We start from the raw sequence: 22,357 nt of genomic DNA on the forward strand, positions 1-22,357 counted from the left end.
CAAAGATTTTTCTTCTGTACTACCACTAAAAATATTTAGAATCCCTTGTAGGGGACAGGAATTGTAATTTTAAAAGAAAAGGGGAATGCTTACAGGACTGTGCCTAAAAATGTCAGGTAGTTGCTTTTCTACATATTCATAATACTGTTGTCAGACACTTGGTATCTTCTTTATTACATTAAGGTAAAAAATTTAGATTCTCAGGAGAGCAAAGTAAAAGGTGATTCCCGTTATTTATAAAGAGTGCTGTTTTAAAGTTACTGTACAGTAAAAGAGCTTTTTTCTTAAAATGAACTCATAAAAACTTGTAAAGAATTAGTATCAGACTACATTCTCCCTTTCCCCTTTGCAAGGAAAAACAGGACAAAGGAAGGAAGGAGCCTAGGCAAGAAAGTTGCACTTTGTACACATGAAAAATTGCCACCCTCACTGCTGACCGGGCAGCAGGAACGTGTTTTCCCCACAGAGACACTGCAGGTCGAGTTTTCCAAAGTGGGCTCTAATACAGGGCCACAAGAACAACATGCCAGAGGGGTGGCTAAGGGCCTTCCTTGTGACTTTCTGTACAAGAAGTTTACAAATGTTGAACTAATAAAACCTCCAAAGTTCATTAAAGAGAAAAATAAGAATCTTCCTCCTCTTCATCTGATGAATCTGCTGCATCAGGCATGAAGAGCTTCCCTGCAACAGATGCCTCTCTCACCTCTGCAATAAGAAAAACAGGGAGGGGATCATTAACGTGTGTGCCTGAGCTGGAAATGCAGTTACAGAAGGTCCAAAGCTAAGATGCCCACAGCCACGAGCCAATGGCAATGTGGAAGTGAGCGAGTGAAGGAGGAGAAACAAAACTACTTACTTTTATTGAAAGTAAACTTGGGTCTGCTTGAAGCTGGTGTACCAAATGCAGCTCCAGCCTGGCAAAAAGGAAAAAGTCTCCACTTAAACAGCAGTCACGGCATCAGCACAAGGAGAATGTGAAATATTATGGGGGGGGAAGGAACAGGCAAACTCAGTATGCCATTAAAGTTGCCCTACTGCTGTGCTACATTTTCACTCAAGATTTAAGCTACTTAGCTACCATAAAATGTTTCACTGAACTAGTGACATGTTTCTGCTTCTGGGATCTCAGTTGTTCATGGAAAAACCAGGAGAATTACCAAACCAAGGACACCAAAGGAATAAATACAGAAATTCAGGGTGCACGGTAAGGAGCCTTGTTTCCACTCCCACTCTACAGGAGAAAGTAACGGGAACTTAACCAATCTGAAAGATCCAGAATTCAAAAGCAGTGACAAGCCCTGAAAAAAGACATTTTGAATAATAATAAAAGTAACTTTTCTCCAAAATCTGTGTAGATTCAAACCAGAATTTGGGCATGAATCAGGGCAGGGCTCCTGTTTTGTGTCAGTATAAGGACTCCTCTGTGATCCAGGGATTCCTTTGCCTGCTGCTCAGCAGAGCTTGGCACTGCTCGAGGGGAACAGGGAAGCAGCGTTACCGGCTTCTTCTTCACTTTGTCCCAGGTGCCTCTCCTGCCCTGCGCGTTCTGCATCCTGAACACGTGCCTGTCGTAGTCGTTCCTGTGAAGGCCACCAAGCAAGTTAGTGTCACTGGTGCGCTCTGCTCAGGGCATCAGTGGGACACAGCCACAGCTGTGTTACACACACAGTTCTAATTCAGACAGAAAATTAGCACGGTCATTAAAAACAGTTGTTGGTCAGTTCATTGTAACAAGCTCTGGGAGTATGGCTCAGTGCAGAAGTGTTTAAGTAGAGCACATGCGATAAACTCTTAATGCAAATATCAGACAACAAACCTTTGTCATCCTCACAGATGTTCATTTCTCATCCATTAGATAAATATGCCACCTATTTCAAATTTGTTTCAGTAAAGCCTGAAGCAATTGGATTAACAGATTTAAGAGTCAGAATGAGCAGGGAGACCTGTACCGAGGCTGAAGTCCCAAAGCATCGCCTTCTCCAAGAGTAAAGGACAGGCAATGGGCAACGTTTTACTTGTCCACACTCAGCTGAGTAGCCCAAAGTGCACGCACTGCCACATGAAAGAGCTTTCTCCAAACAAACACCTAAGGGACAGCGGCATTTAATCCACACGCTCTAAGACTGGAAGTGAAGCGATCTTTCTCAGAAGACACAAAACTGTCCCTGGGAAGATGAGAAAGGAAAGCGCTAGCAGAGGAGCAGCAGTAAGAGCTCCTACCTGTTGATAGGTCCCAGCATGCCAGGGCTGATGTGATCGCACTCAGGGGTTTTTGCCAGAGGGAAGAGCGCTGAGGAAGGTGTGATTGGGTTGTCCGTAAGTGCGAAGTCGTCATCGTCATCCTCGTGGCTTCCCGGGAACATTGGCAACTACAAAACCACAACAGAGCAGTCAATGACCTGCCCTTTTCTGCAGTCCTCTAAGAGGTGTCTCGGGGTTCTTTCAGCGCGGCCATCGCAGACAGCCCGTTGGTGATGTGAGCCTCGGCTGTGTGCCTCTTCCCCACAGGGAGGAGTCCCAGACTCATTCTCTCCACAGGCAGCCACCCCAGCCCCTTGCTCCTTGGGCTGCTTTTCCCGAATCCACGTCTCTCTCTGAACACAGCATACAGAGCACAGGCATGCAAGGACCCCACATAGCAGCCAAGTGCTGGCCTGGTCTTACTTTTAATGCTCCTGTGGATGCCCAGCATTTTGCTGGCCTTCTTTTGGCTGCTACTACACATCAAAAAAAATAAATCTGATTACTATTAGTTCAGAGTTGACCATCACTACTCAGGAGGAAGATTTCAGGATACTCGGTGAACCTGTGGTCCTTCCGTTTTGAAGAGAGAGAGAGAGGGGCAATGGAAAGGTTCAGAGAGGAGCAACACAAACGTTCAAAAGCACAGACTAACTTCCACACAAGAAACAGCAGTGGGTGCTAGGAAAGGGGACAGGCATGAGCACAGCTGTGCGCCATCTCCTCCCCATGAGGAGAGGGGGATGAAGTCAGCAGGTGCAGAACAAATGATGAAAATTCATCACGTAGCAAATTCAGCTCCCGAGCTTGCCCCATGGAACCGGAGGTGTGGGAAGTCTGATGGCTTCAGGGAGGGGTTGAGTAGCTCACAGAAGAGAACGCCACTCGTGGCTCCTAAATAAGGATTTCCCTCTGCAGGGACACCTCTCACCACAAACCACAACAGGAGGCTCGTTTCGTTTGCACAGCTCACACTAAGTAAAATTATTTGAATCCAGAAGAAGAAAAAAATGATGGAAAGTGCTTTTCATGACTGGCTGAAACTGTATCCTACCAAATGGCAGTCTCCCGGGGAATCCCTTTGCAAACGAGGATGGCTTGGCCATGGATGCACTGATTATTCCACACCAACCTGCCTGTGTTAGTCATGGGGCCATCTCCACACACTGCACTCTACAGAAAGCAATGAAGTTACCAGTGCTTAAATCAGGACTTTCCTGTGAGCTACCGTGTTGCTCTACTTTTGGGTATGTGCCAGAATAAGAAATGAAGTGTTGCTACAAAAAAAACCAAACAAACACACCAGAAAAGAACAAATGTATCAAGACATTCAGGTGCTGTTTGGAGTCCCTGCTGGAGCCAAGGACCCAGTGTTAATAGTTGGAGCTAGTCTGGTCAGACAGCAAAACACATCATGAGATGTACTTGAAAATTTCTCTAGAGGCATGTATAAATAAATTAATAAAATTATCTTGATAAGTGAGTGGTTTCTCTTTAAAAATGAGAAGAATTAAATGAAGAAACGAAGCAAGTCTTAACATACAGGATGCATTGTTGTGCTGTGGTTACTGAAAATGAGTCTAACTGAGGAAACGAGGGAGAGAGAAAACAACAGCAAAAAGCAAGGGGCAGGGCGAGAGGGTGACAGAGCTCCCACAGCATTGAGGGGAAACTGCTTTGAAATCTGAGATGTGCTGAGGGGAGGGAAAGCAAAACTTCCTGTCAGGTATCCCCATTTCCACAGCCTAAGGATCTAAGGAGCATCCCCCAGACAAGCAGCATCACTGCAGCACTGAGGGCGAGGCCCCTTGCTGCAGGCTGGCAGCACTCGTTGCCTTCAGCAGCACCGCTCAGCAGCACGAGCCATGCCCCACACATCCCCACAGTCCTCCAGTACGGAGTGCAGTAAAGGAACCTCCTCTCCCAAAAGCACAGGAAAGGGTTTGTTGCTGGCACGGAGCCGGCAGAGTTGGAGCACAACCTTGAAACACGAACCAGAAACCATCAGTATGTATGGAGTTCTCCCAGATTTACCTTCACCCTTCTGTTTTGAAAGGGTGTTGCAGTGAAGATATCATCATGGTTGTCCTTTGGCAAATGGTCCAGGAAATCTCTCATCTGCTGTTTTCTTTTGAAGGTTCCCACTTTGGCAGTTATCATAACTGGTTCTTTCTTACCTACGTGAATCAAAGCAGTAATTTTTCTAAGCCATTTGTTATGCAGCATGGTTTTAAAATTAGCTAACTGTAATCAATGCTAGAGATAAAGCCCTCTTGAGGAAATTTCTTAAAGCCTCTTTGTGATCCTTTGGATTTCTATACAACTTTCAAACAATTTCTCTCCTACATCTGAATCAGAAACTTACTCTAGAGCCTTACACGGCCATTGCAAGTGTCGTTATCATGATTTAACAGAATTAGCCATGCACCTGCGTTCCGAAGACAAAAGACACTACAAATTAACACCACATCGAGGAGCATCAAGTGCTCAAACACAAAGGCTGTGCTGCACAGGCAGGTGGGAACCAGCTGGCATCCTCGACAGAGGCTTTGTGGAGTGCTCGTCTGAGACGTGGTGCTCACGGTTCTGCCTCTGCAAATCTCAACCACTCAGAACTCCTCACTGATGTGTTCTCTAATACATTTTTTGTCACTGCTGCTTCTAATTCCAGTCCCCTACTTTCCATTCCTGGCTACTCTCTGGGCAAGTTTAGGAGAGCACCTTCCCTATCCCCTGATCTTTAAACACTCAAAAGCTAAAATGGCTGCTTACGCAGATGGTCAAGTAAAAAATAAAAATAAGTCTCTAGTTGAGATTTTCAGAAGAACAAAATAATATTTTGTCATCTGTGCTGAGATGCATCTTTACTGGGATATGCTCCCCTTCTGAGAGAAAGCCAAGGACCAGCTCCTAGCTGCCAAGCAGAATCCTTGGCTAAGTATTATGGAGAACAGAGCCAGTGTCAGTCAACGTGAGGTGGTTTCTACCTGTGCTCCAACATGCTTGAGAAAAATAATATCACCATCAGCTGAATACAATGTACTACTAAGCTGATGTCCAGTAGATTCTCACAAGAATTCTGCAACTGCCCCAAATGCTTCAAAGAAACAGTCAAGTAAAAAGAAAGCAGATTGTTCTGCACTTGAACTCGGCCTGCTTTTTTCAAGCCTTAATAAAGTCACGATCCCCTGACTTTAAGGGCAGGGAAACCTGCCGTGCCCACCCCCGGTCTGGACTCCACAACAGAGGCTGCACAAGTGGCCTCAAGCACTCCTGCGTGAACTTCAGAGACTGGGTGACCTGGATCACCCCATTCAAGCAGAGAAAAACTGTCGGTGCATTCCCTACACAGAGCAATGCAGAAGTTTAAGCACCGAGAAGCAGCACTGGGGTCACCTCACCCATGGCTGTGCAAGACCTAAAGCTTCAGCTTCCAGCGGCCGAGCGATGGATGCTCTTGTTGGCTACAGGAGCTATTACCGAGCATTCCTCAGCTAAATAATGCATCATTATAACCTCATTGGTGAAAGGATTGAGCTTGGAAACATGCTTGGATCAGCATATTGCGTACATTTTGGGGGGGGTCAGGCTGGGTGCTGAGGGAAGGTTCAGCACCCAGAGGTGGTCGGGCATTGGCACAGGCTGCCCAGGGACGTGGGCACTGCGCTGAGCTGCTGGAGGTCAGGAAGCGTTTGGACACGGCTCTCAGACATGGTCTGATTTTTTTTTTTTTAATTTTTGGTTGGTCCTTTGGGGACCCAAGAGTTGGACTCCATGACCCTTGTGGGGCCCTTCCCACCCGGATATTCTCTGATTTTATGAGCTTCTTGTGCGTTTCACCCCAGGGCACACTTGCTATCCTTAACCACAAATTACTGGTTCTGAACTGGACAGGAAACAGTGCGAGGCAGGCAGCTGCCAAACACAAGAGAACTGTTTGGTTCTTGCTGCGCTTTGTCCCAGGTGCACTCAAGCACCCCGTTATCCTGTCTGGGCAGGGTTGTCCAAGCAGTTTACCACCCACCAGGCCTCCAGCAGCCTGTTGAGATGTGAAGAGCTGTTTGCTCTTAGGTGGCAAAGTTTAAGCCTTCCTGTCACAGCAGGAACTCAAAAACTCTAAACTGCCCTTTTTTTCTTGTCACTGCCGCAGTCATTTACGACATCCTTCAAGCTCTACAACAAACCTTTGTACGGGAGAAGTTTGCCTCCTTCACTACAGGACTCTGGTCCAAACACTAAAGGGTGGAATCTCCTTACTGCTCCTATATTAGGTGTGTGTGCTGTGGCTGCCTCTCCTATTGCACAACGAACACTGACTTGAAAATTAGGTGAAGAGAAAATTATACTCAGAACCAAGAGGTCGGTACCTTTCTGTTCTGCTTTTCCTGAAGTGGTGGCCTTTGTGGCACGTCTTTTGGAAGCTTTTGTCTGTTGTTCCTCCGTGTATTTCTGATGGCATTCTTCAGCAGAACGAGACCCCACGGCCATCGCTACCTCCACCCAGAAACCGTTCCTGTGCTTTGGAAGTGAAGCGACCGCCCTGCCGAGGGAACAAAACCACAACCTCCTGCATGCCCCACAGTCTGCGCCAAACTGCCGAGCGAGCTGCCCCGAGCCTGCCCTTCCCTTCCTAGGAGGAGCACCGTGCACTGGATGTAAAGAATCTCGTCTCTGATGGCATCCAGACACTTTGAAACACGCACAACTTTATTGCAGTAATTTATGCTAATGGAGCAGTTACAAGATATATTTCATCCTTATTTCCAGCAGGTTTCCCCCCTGCCCCAGGTCACTAACTCAAACCTTTTTTCAGGCTTTTAATCTAAGAAAAACAAAATGAAACATGGTTATTTTATAACCCAATTATATATTAAACACTGCCCAGTAGCCAGTAACCAGTTTAAGTCATTGGATTGTGCATTAATTTAACATTCTTGTGGTTATTCTCCCCTCCACAAAACTTAAATACATAAGCACATCTCTAATATTTTATTCCATTGGGCGAGAGAATCTCTCTCCTTACTGGCCAAATCATAAATACAAATTCTTTTACGATATTATTTACCAAGTCATGCTTTTCAGTTTTATTCAAATAAATATCTATCACGCTAAAAGTAAGTAGGTGTATTTGAGAAGCGGGTAGAGGAACAGTGAATCACAAAATCCTAGCTGCTAACTGTGTTCCTCTCGCTTAATGCTGCGGTAGGGGCAGCTCCAGGCTCACACATTACAGTTATTTTAGAAAACTTATGGGGTCTCCTTTATTTTACTATTTTTCAATTTGATAACAAAATGTATTTTATAAAAGGAAATTAAAGCATAAAGGAAACCCTTAAAATAATCTGAAAGAAACTGACTCTCAAAACCAAAAATCTGAAAAATGCAAATTCATCGACCATCCAAAGCACTCTGGTGTGTTATGCCTCCGGATGCCAGAGGGAAACTTTGCCCTTTGAGGACAAGGGAACCACTTGCCTGTGCAGCTTTTGTAATTCCTTTTCAGACCAGACATCAGTTGTCCTTAGAAGAAATCCGAGAGGCTTCTGCACCTTTTCCTTCTCAGGTTCTCTTGATTTTGCTGCTGAAGACCTGGCAGTATGAGAAGCAGCACGGCTTGGTTTCTTATTGGATGCTTTTGATTTCTTCTCCATTATGTGAAATTCCCCATCTTTGTTGTCAAACTTAGTGTCAAGTCCAAACAAATGCTTTGGGGCATTGGTTCTGCTTCTTGTCCTCATTGCCTCAGACAGATGGGAAGCACTGGACTCGCTGGATGTTTTTTCTTCAAGCAATTCAGAAGAGCTGTCAGCGTACTCAGGCACCCTTTGCCTCAGCTGCACACCATGGGAGGCAGCAGCAGCAGCACGTTTAACGTCCCTTTGTTCACATGGCACCGTATTGGCACCGTCCTGTAAGTTTTTACAGTGAGAGGAAGATTTGGAGTTTTGACTCTCTTTTTGCACTGAAGGTCTAGTTTTCCTTTTGACAGACAATGGGACATCCTCACTGGATTCTTCCTCATCTTGGCTTGAGGATCCTTCTGTTAAAGGCTTGTCTTGATGAAGTTGTTTGGCTGACCTTAAAGAGTACTCGTAAGCCTGCCGACTTGTCGTCTCTTCCTTTCTCGTGGTTCTGCTGTTACTGTTGTACTTGTTCTTGTTTTCAGTATTTAAGCAAGTTGCCTCAACAGAAAGCTGTCTTTTAATTTTATTAGTCTTCATTGCACGATCGCATTCATCGTCATCTGAAACAAAGCGCCTGGCTTCCTTGCTTCCAGTAGACTTTGCTTCTTTTTTGGAACTTACTCCTTTTTGACTGTTTTTCCCTGAAAGAGATGACATCAGTATATGATGACCCACTGCAATGTAGATCATTCCCATACTCTCAGACGAGCAAGACCAGCTTCCTGCATTCGTTATGGTCTGCAAACTCCTTTCTGGTACGCCGAGTGTAGTCTGCAGGAAGGCACAAGCAGCACATCTCCATTCTGAGCTCCCCAGGCTCTGCAGAAGCCTTTCCCCCAGCTACCAGAACACTGCAGTTCTTCAGGACAAGGCGACATTTCATGAAATGATCATGTTGGAACATGAAAATAATTTAAATACTGCTTCCCTCTGGAACACACCAAATGCTTTTATTAATTTTAATGCTCTTAAGGAGCATGAAATTGATGATGCTAAGAAACATCAGCCCACACTGTACTGTCCCTCCACCATTAAAGAGAGGCATAAGCACAGGTACTCTGCAACCCACTTCCAAAGACCTGCCCGATGGTAGCTGCAAAATCACTTCTGCTTTTTAGGGGTGTCCATAACTTCACCAAACCTGACCGAGTAAAACCAGCACCTTAGCAAAGCTTCCTGGGTTCACTACCTCCTTTCCTGTAAACATCTCTCAGGCAGATTAAGTAAAGACCTTCTGCCCTGATGCATGCATTCCTATGTCTTCATGATGAAAAGTTTGCAGGAAGACAAGGCTATGCAATAAAAAGGCAGGACGCTGCCTCCCAGCAGCAGGCCACTCCCGGGCACTGCAGTCAAGAAGCTGTGAAAATACCTTTACACACAGCTTGTACAAAGAGCATGCAGCATGAAACCAGTTCTAAGCAGTGAATTCATTTTGAGCAAATGCCCCTTCCTCTGCTCAGAGGGAGTACAGCCGGCAGCAGGTAGGATTCCGCATGCAAAGGAGACTTCCAGTTCCTGCCCAGTTCGCTCCCATGACAGAATGCCTCCAGACTACTGGAAGAATTAGGATTATCAAGGCTACAAAAGAGAATGTTAAAGTCTTGAGCAGATAGAGAATCAAATAATAAACAGAAAACATTACTGAAATGCTACAACTGAGATCAAGCAAACATTCACATCCCAAAAGCTTTATCTGCACTACAAATAATTTCTGTAAAAAACATTACTGCTGCTTTTAAGATTGATTTCAGGGTGCTATCACTTCCCAAATTTTATTAAAAATAAAGGCTTTAAAACCGTCAGTACTTTTTTTGTGTGTGTACCTATGTAGGCATTTCATTTCATCGAATTCATCCAGCTTGAAAAGCAAAGCCAGACCGATAGCCGGACGGGTCGGCTACCTTAAGTTGCACGTAATAGCCATGCTGAGAGATCAGGTACTTAAAAAAAAAAAACAAAAAACATCATAATCCTTTCATTTTAACTTCTGGAAAGAAATCTGTCCATTCCCGTCATGTAGTTAAAGAAAAAGTTTAAAAACATTTTGAGCTGTAAAACTAGGCATTAATGCTACTCTGATAATTCTTCATAGAAGAAGCAAATGATCGTTAGAAAATTTAAATAAATTTATTGCATTAACCAGACATCACCACATTGCCCCAACACCCACCACATAATCCCATTGATTCCAGTCAATAACTTAAACAAAAGGAACAAAACCCATCTTTTTTTTACCTTTATCTTTGCTTTTTGCTTTTTCTTCCACTGCCTTCGTTGCATCCTCTTTCTCCGTCTTAGGGGTGTTCTTTTTGGATTTTTCAGTACTATACAACTTTAAAATAAAACAATTTAATCTCAACTTCTGCTAGAGTTTACTGATCAAGCCTACTGATGTCAGCTCTGAAAAAGCCAAATGTTTACACGGTGGGGAGATTTAAGACACCTACACTGTCCCTTCTGTCTCGTAAGTACTGTTTGATGAGCACAAGTGCATGTGACCAAGGCAACTTAGCCAGACTCCCTCTAAATACTCTAAAAATTGGGTTAAAATCTCAAGATCTACAGCTGTTTGAGTTTGTGGTAAATTACACTGCTGGTGCTGATGACAAGTTTTAGTTCACTCCCCCTTCCATATGGCCACTTGATCTTAAGAAAAAGACAGCTGCTGCAAAGAACGCTGCCTTCCCTCACACAAACTTCACTCCCATTATCAAAATATTATCAGAGTTGGTGAAGTGTCACAATAAATAAAAACAGCCCAGCCCAATCAAGAGAGGGGTCATCTGGACAGGTGACGATATAAGAAATGAGGAAATACCTAGTCCTAACACACGTGAAACACAGGAATGGGAAAGCTGACAACAGCAGCAAGAACACAAAAACTTGCCTGCAGCAATCACCCCTTGGGTGATTAAACGTGGCAGAGGGACTCTGCGAGTGTTTTCCTAGGAAACTCCGTGACCCACCTGTGCCAATTTCCTGATCTTTCGAGACAGACTGTTTCTCAGCAGTAATTCCCCATTATCCCCACTTCACAGATGACAACTATCTGACAATTCAGACTGTTGTTTTTTTTTTTTTTTTTTTAACATTTTTATAATGTTTTCAAAATGTCCTGCTTCTTCAGGTACTTACTGGAGCTGGACTGTTCCTATCAGTTAACTACATATCCAAGGTTATTCAATAATAATTCAATTTAAAGCAATGTGTAAGTAACAACATGCAAAAGACACTTACTATGCTCAGATAATCTACTCCTCCTTGTTCTATAGTAACGTTTAAATTCTGATCGACAAACTCACGCTGCCCACACCAGAAACTTAACGGTGGTTTAACAAGACGGCCGCTACGAGTGTAAATTCCATTTCTGTCGTTCAATATGGAACTGTGTCTTGGCACTATGTCTACGAGAAAAACAAGGAATTTCAGTTTTTTCCATAAATATTTTGTATTGAAAACTCACCATTGCACACTTCACAGGCACAGGAGCAATAACGTAGTTAAACCTGTTCATTTGCATCAACTACACAGAAAATAGGAAACTTACCACAAAGTAAGGATGTTCTGTTAAAGGGTTCAGGTTAGAAGTAAGGATACTTTAACAAGACTGAAGCAATAATTTTCGTGATTTATAGTCTGCACTGCTGTGAACTTTTTAGTTTTACTTTGTTTACAAGGCTATGAATAATCTAAAAGTCACACAGGGGATTAGAACAACAAAGAAAAGGTGTCACACAAAAAATCCCAATTGTAATTAGAGAAAAAAAAACAGGTTTAATAGTATTAGCAAGAAAATCTGATTACAGTATTAACAAATAGTCCAATGAGATTTGGCCAAAGCCCTGCTGAAGCCTATGACAAGATAATAAAAAAGAAGGCAAGGTTAAAAACCCAAAGCTCTTAGTGTCCTTAATGAAGCTAGGTGTGCAAGGTAAAGCAAGATTGGCAAGGAAAAAACATGTTGATCATCGGGTTATGGCTTCACAACCATTTCCTTTGGAAACAAAGAAAAAGTAAGGAATTTTTCTACAATCCATTCTGTCCAACTGAGGCAAAAACATTAAAGATGCCATAAAATAAACACACTCTAGGAAAAGATTCAAAGGAGGAGTTAAAACTAAGGCAGCCAAAAAAGAGGGGGAATGGCACTGTAGGGGAGGAATCCCAAGGACAGAGCCTCGATGGAGAGATTATATCCCAAAGACATCCCAGGGGACTGAAAAGAGAGTACGATATGCAATATAGCAGCTGGAAAAAAAATAACTCAAGTTTGCTGTCAGAATAAACAGTTCTGGAGCCATTCCTTTCAGCTACTACAGACCAAAGTAGATTCCCGCGCCTTTTCCCAGGGTTCTTCCTCAGAACAGCACCTGACCAGCACCTCTTCTTTGTGCATCAGCAAACCAAACAATGTCAGTCAGTGCTCTTGATTACCGAAGTTCAAGTGAACGTAAACAAAAGAACCCTTCACCCGATTAGTTACCTCTTACCTACAGACAAATCAACAAGGAAGAGAACAAGCAGGTATCTTTTGCTGGGGAAACAGCTTTCAATTTATTTATTTTTTCTAGAGAATAGCGTTGTAAATACCCACAAGTGTTTTCATCATTCTTTGGTGTTACTTCATAAGTAGCGTTTCTCGCTTCAGATTTCTTTACATGTCTTGCTGGGCCTTTTGCGTTTTCCAACACATCCAAACCCACCACCGAGTCACTCTCTTCACTTTCACTCTCACCAATACTTTGTTTGCGTTCTTTCCTAATGATTTAGAGTTTAAGAAAAAAGAATCATAAACACCCGAAGCAGTTGACCTTTAACAACGCATTAACTTATGTAGACTTGAAGCTTCTCCCCACCCCAGCAAAAGCCCAACAGCACGGTGCAGCTCTATCCATACTGACACCATTCAAGCCACTAAATTAGTGAAGCCCTGCGCCTGTGTTGATCCTAAGACTACGTAACTGGGTGGAACAAAACCAAACCAGCATAATGCAGATTACTAAAAGGGTATTTTTCCAACCTGCTGACCAGAATTTGCCAGGATCGCAGTCTTCATACCTGCATCTGCAATCTTTTATCCTCCACTAGTGCAACGTTCTTAAAAATCAAGTAATGCTTAAGAGCACTGCAGTGAAATGGACTTACCTTCTTCTTTCCTCAAGTAACTCCTCAACGTATTCCTTCCATCTGCTGGAAAACCCATATGTAAATCTTTTGATGAAGCGATAAGGAAATCCTGTTTGAAAGAAAAGTAGCATTAACAACAGCCAGGCAATGCTTTTAATCAGAAAAGGAACAAATAACACCCCGTACAAGCACAGTTTTGTAAGCACCTCAGAAGCTCACTGCAGCTTTAAACACTAGAGACAGATTTCCCTGGTGTAAGAGAACTGCGTGCTCCATGGCAAAGTGAGCCAAGGGGTCATTAAATACAGATATTGGTACCTGGAGACATCGCTCTGGCTTCCTGGGAACCAGGAACGTCAGCTTTCCCCTGCTCATCTACGCCAGACTGGCACGTGGCTTCCCTGTGACTGCTACAAGTGCCTCAGAGAACATGAGGCTTTAGGGCCCCAGGAGAATCTTAGGTTAGTAACAGCAACTGGGGTTCTGTAGGGCTCCTTTTTAGGGCCAGTTCTCTTTAATGCTTTCATAAATGACTTGAACGCAGGAGCAGAGAGGCCTTGCAGAGAGAACTTGACAAATCAGAGGGCTGGGCAACCACCAACACTGTGAGGGTTAACAAGAAGAGCAAGTGCTGGATTCTGTCCTGCAGAAAGGGATCTGGGGGTTTTGGTCAACAGCAAGCTGAACATGAGCCAGAGGTGAGCCTTGGCAGCCGGGAGGATCGACCGTACCCTGGGGTGCGTCAGGCACAGCACTGCCAGCGGGGCGGGGAAGGGATTGTCCTGCTCTGCTGCAGCCTCAGCTCGAGCCCTGTGCTCAGTTTTGGGCACCACAGTATAAGAAAGACATGAAGCTGCTAGAGTGTCCAAAAGGAGGGCTACAGAGATGGTGAAGGGTCTGGAGGACAAGACGTATGAGGAGCGGCTGAGGTCCCCGGGTTTGCTCAGCCCTGAGCAGAGCAGGCCGAGGGGAGGCCTCATGGCGGCCTGCAGCTCCCTCACAGGGAGCGGAGGGGCAGGCGCTGAGCTCTGCTCTCTGGGGACAGCGACAGGACCCGAGGGGACGGCATGGAGCTGGGACAGGGGAGGGTCAGGCTGGGGGTTAGGGAAAGGGTCTGCACCCAGAGGTGGTCGGGCACTAGCACAGGCTGCCCAGGGATGTGGGCACTGCACCGAGCCTGGTGGAGGTCAAGAAGTGTTTGGACACTGCTCTCAGACACATGGGCTGATTTTTTTTGGTTGGTCCTTGGCGGACCCAGGAGTTGGACTCAATGATCCTTGCGGGTTCCTTCCAGCTCAGGTTCTCTATGACCCTGTGACTACCCCACAGCCTTCTCGCTGAAAGGCCACCACCTGTGCAGAAGCACAGCACTGAGCTGGTACTTCTCCAAAAACAGCAGCGCTCATCCTCTGGCAGTGACACAGCCAGAGTCTGCAACATGTGATTAAAAACATGGTTAAATAGGAGCCTATATGTGAAGTTCTTGGAAGCAGTATCTGTCCTAAAAAGCATTCAAGAGGCCCAGGGTAAAATAAATAAAGTATCCCAACCATTGACTACTAATCTTGGGAGCTGAAAGACCACTGAGGTTTGTTGGCTTTTGCCAACAAAGAGTTACAATTGAGCTCCTTTAGGATGGAAAAGGATGCAGGCAGCCTTTTGTGAGTTTATTTAGTGCACAACAAAAGGCCCATCTAGCCCCCATCAGGGAAAGGATCCCAACGGTAGTGGCCAAAGATCTTAGGAGCCAGGCAACTAGACAGGAGTACCTCCCCATGCAGTCCCCCACCCTCCAGCTCAGAAACCAACACTGATATCTGGGTACTGAAAAACCTCCAGGGAATTTGGCTTCCAGGAAATAGCTCAGTCTCCAGCTGAACTCATGTAAAACTTCAGCATCCACAAGATCCTGTGCAGGGATTCCCACCTGAGACGCACATGGTATGAAATTTTTTTTTTTTTTTGTAATTTCCCCCTCTACTAGGTTTCTTTAATTTCCTTTACTCTGTTACAACAGGAAACTTCACACAAGTGATCTCTATTTTCCATCTCCAATCCTTTTGTTCTTTCATTAACCTCTTACACACCCCTCCAAAACTGTTCTGTTTTGCAGGCTGAAATCCCTTAACGTGTTTTGGCCTTTGCCCTATGAAAACTTGAATAATTTTCCCATTTTTCTTCATGTTCTGCTGTATTCTGCACTGTTTTTGAAAAGAGGTTGTTAAGATTTTGGGGGGTAGGGAGATTGGGATGGTGGAAGAGAGGAAATGAGATGGAATTGGATTAAGTATTTAAGATGTTCATGGGCAAAAGCTATGGGGTTTACAGACAGAAACAGGTTTTTTTGTTCTGTTCACTTCTAGCATTCAGGTTAACTGCTACTGAGCACTAGGGTAGGTGCTTAGGCAGTAAATAAGTAACTTTGTCAATAGGTGAATGCTTAGGCAGTGCTCTTACTGAAAGACAGAGCACTGACACCGTTAATGAAGGAGTAAGCTGCAGTTCACCCAGCCAGGTGTGTTCCCTGGGCAAGTAGCTGTGTCCTGGTGCAGCTCTGTCCTGATTGCCCGTGCCACTGCTGGCAGCCCAGCATTCCCAGCTGCCATGGCCCCAGCTTGAAGGAAATCCTCAGGTCAGACTTCAGCTGCAGCCTTTCTTCTCCTTGCTACTTACATGAGCTTGTCTTTAAGTTCTCTTTTGACTCATGTATCAATATTGAATCTGTTCAAGGTACTTCCAGGGTATTTTCCATACCAAGCCTACATTAGCTTTTCTTCCCCCCACGTGTGTTGGGAGGGGAGGAGGAAACAGAAAGAAGGATGCTCTGCCATAAGTGCTAAGTCCATAGGATCAGAGGAATTAACCCAGCACATTCCACTAACGCTTGGGCTGAGGAAACCTCTGTATTACTTGAGGCACCCTGCTCAGAAGAGAGGCCTCCTGCTGTCACTTCTATTTCTCAGAACTTTTTTTAAAGAAGAATTTATTTAGCAGTGTAACTAGACAAAAATCCAAGTCAGAACAGCCAAGTCAGGTATTTATCAAAATGCATCCCAGTACTGTGAACAAGAAGAAAAAGATTAAACAAAGCCACAGACATATCTTTGGATGTCTTGTGCTGGGCCTGGGAAAGCAAAGCGTGCCAATCAGCCCTATTAAAAAGGGCACAATTGTGCAGACGGGGCACGTCTGTGCTAAGGCAGGCGTGCATTCCATCCATGCCAGACACATTTTATCTTCCTAGAGGTGCCCTTGCTTGCTTAACACAGCAGCTCATTTCCTCGTTTCATGTACTAGTAGCCACATGAGAGGATGTGTGTGAAGCCTAGAAAGCCAAGCCCAACTTCACTTAGTGTGCAACTTTATATTCCTTTTAAAATTCCATGTGCTTCAAAACAATATGAAGCAAGAAGTTCTGCTGGATGCGGTATAACCTACCACTTAGACCCTAAAAATGGTTCAATTTTGTAGATTTTAAAGCACTGACTCCGTAATTAGTCTGTCTTCAAACTAAAATTCCATGCAGCTTTGTGGAGCTACTGCTTCATCACAGACCAGTAAGCCACAAATAGAATGTGAACACCACAATAATTTCAGCAGCATAAAAAAAAATAAATCCTTATTTCAATGTCTTAACATTATTTAAATGCCAAAACAGACCAAAATCACAAAAAGGCAATCTTGGCAAGAAACAGTTTCTCTAAAAGAATGTACCCATTAGTCAAGCTCATACTCCAAAAGCCCTCTCCATACCTGCAGCAACCTAAAGATGCCAGCTACGATTATCAGCCGATAATATTTGCAAATCCGAAGCTGGAGTCACTTTCCAGTATGTGCTGAGTACAGCTGAGCCCCGTGGGCAGGGTAATGCAAAATGTTCACTTCAGCAGCAGCTTCTCAGGAAGCAGTCGTAAGACTCAGGACCTTCTCAGATTGTAACATTGCATTAAAAATCATCTTCTTACCTTCTTTTCTCATCGAAGCAGAATCTATGTGCCCCTGGAGGAGGTAGATGTTGCCAGATGATGTCTTAACTTGGTTGTTTGCTACACGTTCTATAATTGCATTACTATGCCAAGAGAGGTCTTTCATATCCCTGCGAAAAGACAGATAACAGGAAGAACAGATATAAAACGTTGTTTTCAAAAAGGGAGGAATTTCAAGCAAGAATATTGATATTCCATATCAGACTAAGAGTGGTGCATTATGAGTGATAGAGAAAACCTAGCGCATCCCACCAGCGTCTTGCTTAGCGTGGAAGACTTCCTGGGCTAATGTAAGAGTCGGACAGGAGACAAAAGGAGCACGTCAGCTACTGCAATGTGAGTCACAGAACATGAGTCTGACATTAGGCTGCAGAAACAAAACAGCCTGAAGGGCTCCATCAAGCTCACTGCTGCAGCAACACCGTCACACAAGTTCACAAAGTACTACCATACAGGTCAAATGCACATGCTCTCCAGGAATATTGTTCTGATTTCTGACCGATTTAAAGACCCTAAATAAACCCTATTTAATGACTAGAACTGAAGAAGGAACCCCAATATGTGCAAAAATTAGAGTTGTTAAATATTTAAGGGACTTCTCCACCAGATAAAAAAACAGATGCAAGCATTAACATAAAAAAAAAAATCTACATTTTTTAAAATACTCTTTTTTAGCAGTGAGCAACTGGTTAAGCTATTAGACAGGATTAAGGACAAACCCAAGAAGACAGCACAAATGTTTAGCTGTATAACTTGTCACAAAATAGAACAGGCAGGAGTCCATTCAGAGGGGCTGTAGAACAGATCAAGTACCCTGTGAGCAAGCAACGGATACTGGATCGGCACCAACACAACACCTGAACGCGTTGCTAGTAAGGAAGGACAGGAAGCATGAGTGCCAGCTCTCACTGCACAGGTTAGGGTACAAGCTGAGGGCCATGCTGCCGTGCTCCCAGGGACTGGGGAAGACAGCCACACAAGGGTGCGGAACTGACTTTAACAGGTACCAAGGTACTTCGAGAGCACAAGCGTCAGAGCTACAGCTACCCAGTTAAGCAAAGGATGCTATAAGCCTTTTCAGCTCACGTGCTGAAAGCCCACCGACACGTTTCACATTGCATTTAAGTCACAAAATCTTTTCTTACTTCCGTTTTCCTTCAACGCATATTGCGGTGTTACCATTGATCACTCTAATGCTCCAACTGGTTAGGCAGATTTTTTTCTGTCACAAAAAAAAAAAATTAGATATGTCATTATTTTTAAATTAGACTAAGACGTGTAACATTACCAAGGCATTAGCAAAACAGAAATTCACTCCTGTATATCTTGAGAATCTATTTCAGCACCATCTTCCAGACAAGAAAAAAATGAAAGCAATCATTAAAGACATGAACATAGAAGCATGACCGAGCTGGAAGCCAACGCACTCCTAGGCCAGTCCCTGGGGAATCTGGCACCCACCACAAGACGCTGCGTTACTTGAGATAGAATCAGAAAGCTGCAAGTACTACACCAAGCACTCACTGAAGTGCAAATGGTATCTGCAGGCTAGTCTGCTAGGAAAAGATCCCTGCTTCACGTAACGTTACTTTGGATGTTCTGGCAAGAAAGCAGAGATTTTCACCAGGCACCTACAGAGGTTTGGTTAACTTTAGGACCTCCCCTCGCCCACAGCTAGGAAACAGCTCTCCTCCTCCTCCTGTTTTTGCCTAGACAGCCAGGAGCTGAACCAGCCAGGGATTTGTGTCATGTCCATCACACCAGCGCATGGCAACGAACAAATTTAAGTGATGACACAGAAGTCTCCTTCAAGCAGGGTGTCTTGCAAATACTAAAAGAAAAGGTTGCCTTTTATACAAAGAGAACATTTTCACCTTGAAGTCTGGGAAAAAAACAATGTCTTTTTGAGGGAAGAATGTTTACCAACACAACCTGTGGTGGTTTCACGCTGACAGACAGCTAACCTCCTGCATACTGCTCTCACTCCCCCTCCTCAAAAGAAGGGGGAAAGAAGGCTTACAGATTGAGAAGAGGAGCGGTTTAATTAAAGGAATAGAAAAAACAGGCAAAGGCCATGCAGAACCAAAAGGTGAGAACAGTTATTCTCTACTTCCCCATCAGTGAGCGATGTTCAGCTACATCCTGGGAGGTAAGATAAGTGTAGGCGCTGTTTGGGAGGACAGACATCTTCACCAGAGCCCCCTGCCCCAGCTCTCGCTGCTGGGCACCACACCACAGGGTACGTTTCATCCCTTGGGGTGGTTCAGGTCCCCCTGGCTGTGTCCCCTGCCCAGCCCCAGGGGCTCGCAGAGCCTTGCTGCCGTGCCAGCACTGCCCGGGGAGAGTCAGGACACTGGGGGCATGTGGGGGCTGCTGCGGGGAGGGTGAGCCCCATCCCAGCCACAGCTCGCATAGAATCTAATCAAACCATAGCTTCATCTGAGTGCTCATTGCTTTGACGAGAAAAAGTGGAAGCACAACAACAAACCACAAGCAGCCCACAGGAGGTTTTAGCCCGTCAGAAGCTCTAAAGCAGTAAGCTCTCCCACCTCATTGCCCGCCTTGGCAGCAAGTTGACCCGAATGAGGCTTATCCTGAGGGCCCTTAGAGTTTTCTTTCGAATTCTTATTCTTTGTTACATGGACTTTGGGACTACAGAACATAATACTGCATAAGCACTGCAAGGGCTTTTGAGAATTAGTCTCTGGTGTCTTTGCTCTGTGAGCAGCTTGCTGATCACTTGGCTGCGGCTGCCCTTTTTCTTGCCAAAGTTCACAACAGTTTGCTTCTCTGCCTCCACAGCGTTCTTCTAACTGGTCCCCAGGCTTCGAAGGGGCAGAACAGACATTCACAGAACTGGTTATTGTATTTTGAGACATTTCATCATCAGCATCCAGTGATTCCACGAGGAAATTATCCTGATCATCCTTATCAGGGACCACACTCTCCGTAGGAGCACTCGTGACCGGCTCACCAAAAGTGGGTTTTAGCAATGGCTTTTCTGCAGTTGTGGAAGAAGGAATGCTTTGCTTGATTGGGTTTGAAGATGCTGTATCTGCCCATTAAAAAAAAAAAAAAAAAGCAATCAGTGATATTTGAGGATTAATTAATAAAGCTTTGTATCACTAGTTCTATTTTTAGCCAGTAGGTTCTCATTATTTGTACTACAGATCCAGAGCTAGGCTTGTACTTGCTAACACAACAGCAAACCTTGCTTTGAATTGACTCTGACTAGCTTTCCCTCACCATGAGATCAACTTATAACCATCCCACTTTCCCCCAAAACCAAGTTAGCGTATAGCACACACCTATTAGCAGTTCATATTTACCATTCTTCCTGTCTTTACTTCAAGGAATCCTCCTTGTAAAACAAAAGCCCCTGTTATTCACAAAAACCTCAAATATTTCCTTCTTTCCAAACTTCAGGACCTTGATTTCTAGCCATGCTGCTGTTATACTGGGAGCTGCCAGCACTGGTTTTTGAGCTTTCAAAAGAATTGAGTGCTGTTTTGAAGTTGAACAACACTAAGTCTTTGCCATGCATTATTTTCTTCATCTGTTTTTAAGGAACAGAACTATAGGACAGAAGTATATTCAGGGGCACTAATTAGAACCAACACAGGAAAAAATAAAAGGGAATTTAAACTTAAGTGCCAAAGTGGCACACCTAGTCTATAATGGACTCTTAGCCACAACACCAGGCGCTCAAAATGAAGCAGTACACACACATGCAACTAACAATGCTGAGCTTCAGGATCAGAAGCCAGTGCCCTAATCCAGAGTTTACACGTGGAATGCCATCTCCAGGCCTGAAAAGACCAATTTGTAGGTTTCTTGTGTCACTTTCCTCCATGCACAGGCTACAGAGAGCGATACCTTATGACACTGCCAAAGCATGAGAGGGATTACAACCAAAACCAGAGACCCTGAAGTCCAGGAAGTTTTTTAAGTGTTTTAAGAGCAATGCCAAGTACCTTTCTGCTGCTGCTGCTGCAATTTCTGCTTCATTCGCAAGAAGAACTTGTGAGGAGATTCCAACACACAAGGGTCTACAGCCAGCATCTGCACGGTTTGGTTCTGAGGAATCCAAGCGCGAGGCGGTTCTAGAAGTAATGCACAAAAAGATCTTTGACTTTGGGGTAGAAAAGCATTTTCACATGGAGGGGAAGCAAAATACACCAGCAGATGACAATTGGCTGTTTGCCAAGCTGGATGGACAGCACGAGCCTTCTGTGCTGGGGTTAGGCATTGCCTCAGCTGCATCTGGGAGGAATCCCTGAGGCAAATGTACGCATGTCACGGACACGTCCCAGCTTTTTCTGTGACTTTTTAATGTCTAACCATAAACTTGGGTATCCTCACCCCTGTGACAGCGTGTTGTCTGGGCACAGAGCTGACAACTTGCTGGTGACAACACCGGCCTGTGGCTGCCCGTGCCTCCAGCTAGGTGACAGAGCGAGCCCCCCCCCCCATCCCACCCCGTCCCGTCCCGTTACCTGCCCGCGGCGCCGCCTCCTGCAGCCGGTGCGGGCCCCGCCGCCCCCCTCGCAGCGCCGCGGGGGTGATGATGGGGTCGGCGGCGGGGCCGGGGCCGGGGCCGTGGGGGGGGGGCGGCCGCGGGGCCCCGTCCTGCAGGCGCTGGAACACCTTGGCCGGGGTCTCGCGGCCCGGCGGCCCCCCCGCCCGCCGCTTCAGCGAGGTGTGGAGGTGGCGGGGGGGGTCGGGGGGCGGCTCGCGGGCGCGGCCCCGCGCCACGAGCTCCTTCAGCGGCGTCAGCGAGCCCGCGGGGAGGCTGCTGAGCGGCACGGCCCGCGGCAGCACCGCGCCGAACGGCGCCGGCTCCGCGCCGCGGCCCCCAGGGGCGGCCGCCGCCAGCATGGCGGCCCCTCCGCGCCCCTCACGGCCCCCTCACGGCCCCCTCAGCGCCTCGCTAAGCGGCGCGCCCCCCCCACCCGCTGCCGCCGCCCCGCCCGCCACCGCACTGAGGCCGCCCGCGCGCGCCCGGCAGGTTTGAGCTGCGAGCGCCGCGCGCTGATTGGCGGCGGGGCGCGTGGCGTCACCGGGCGGCGGGAAGTGAGGGCTGGGGAGGGGGGGGCGGTGGTTGGCTGCGGGGCTCCCCCCCCTGAGCCGAGGCAGTGGTTGGGGCGGGGAGGCGGGGGGGGGCTGAGGAGGCCGCTCGGGGCGGGCTCCCGTGAGGGGAGCGGCGGGAGGCGGGGGCTCGGTCACAATAAAATGGCTGCGGCTGAGCTAAGGAGCTGTCCCCATGCCCTCAGGGCGCCTCGCTGCTGTCCGCACAGCGCTGTGGAGCCCCGTCAG

The 22,357-nt window shown here is 46.0% G+C and overlaps 1 protein-coding gene across 1 annotated transcript; it reads right to left on the minus strand.

Annotated features, from left to right (window-relative positions):
• Positions 1 to 147: 147 nt before the first annotated feature.
• On the minus strand, positions 148 to 22,038 carry MIS18BP1 (MIS18 binding protein 1). The gene is made up of 16 exons (XM_068682192.1): positions 21,538 to 22,038; positions 21,016 to 21,144; positions 19,591 to 20,096; positions 18,187 to 18,263; positions 17,021 to 17,151; positions 13,074 to 13,164; positions 12,523 to 12,686; positions 11,166 to 11,332; positions 10,164 to 10,260; positions 7,717 to 8,566; positions 6,609 to 6,781; positions 4,276 to 4,418; positions 2,221 to 2,369; positions 1,499 to 1,580; positions 857 to 914; positions 148 to 705 (listed from the first exon to the last, which is right to left on the minus strand). The coding sequence occupies exons 1-16, from the start codon at positions 21,917 to 21,919 to the stop codon at positions 611 to 613; spliced, it is 3,294 nt and encodes a 1,097-aa protein (XP_068538293.1). The 5' UTR covers positions 21,920 to 22,038; the 3' UTR covers positions 148 to 610.
• Positions 22,039 to 22,357: the final 319 nt, after the last annotated feature.

The sequence above is a fragment of the Anas acuta genome, chromosome 5, assembly GCF_963932015.1.
Source record: "Anas acuta chromosome 5, bAnaAcu1.1, whole genome shotgun sequence".
NCBI classification, from domain to species: Eukaryota; Metazoa; Chordata; class Aves; order Anseriformes; family Anatidae; genus Anas; species Anas acuta.

What these genes read in the sequence shown, in the direction of transcription:
- MIS18BP1 (XM_068682192.1), bottom strand. Translation starts at nt 21,919, where the DNA reads ATGCTGGCGGCGGCCGCCCCTGGGGGCCGCGGCGCGGAGCCGGCGCCG. An exon ending in ATGCTGGGACCTATCAACAG is followed by an intron (nt 1,581 to 2,220) that starts GTAGGAGCTCTT and finishes TGGCCTTCACAG; the next exon opens with GAACGACTACGACAGGCACG. An exon ending in CAAGTTTACTTTCAATAAAA is followed by an intron (nt 706 to 856) that starts GTAAGTAGTTTT and finishes TTCTTATTGCAG; the next exon opens with AGGTGAGAGAGGCATCTGTT.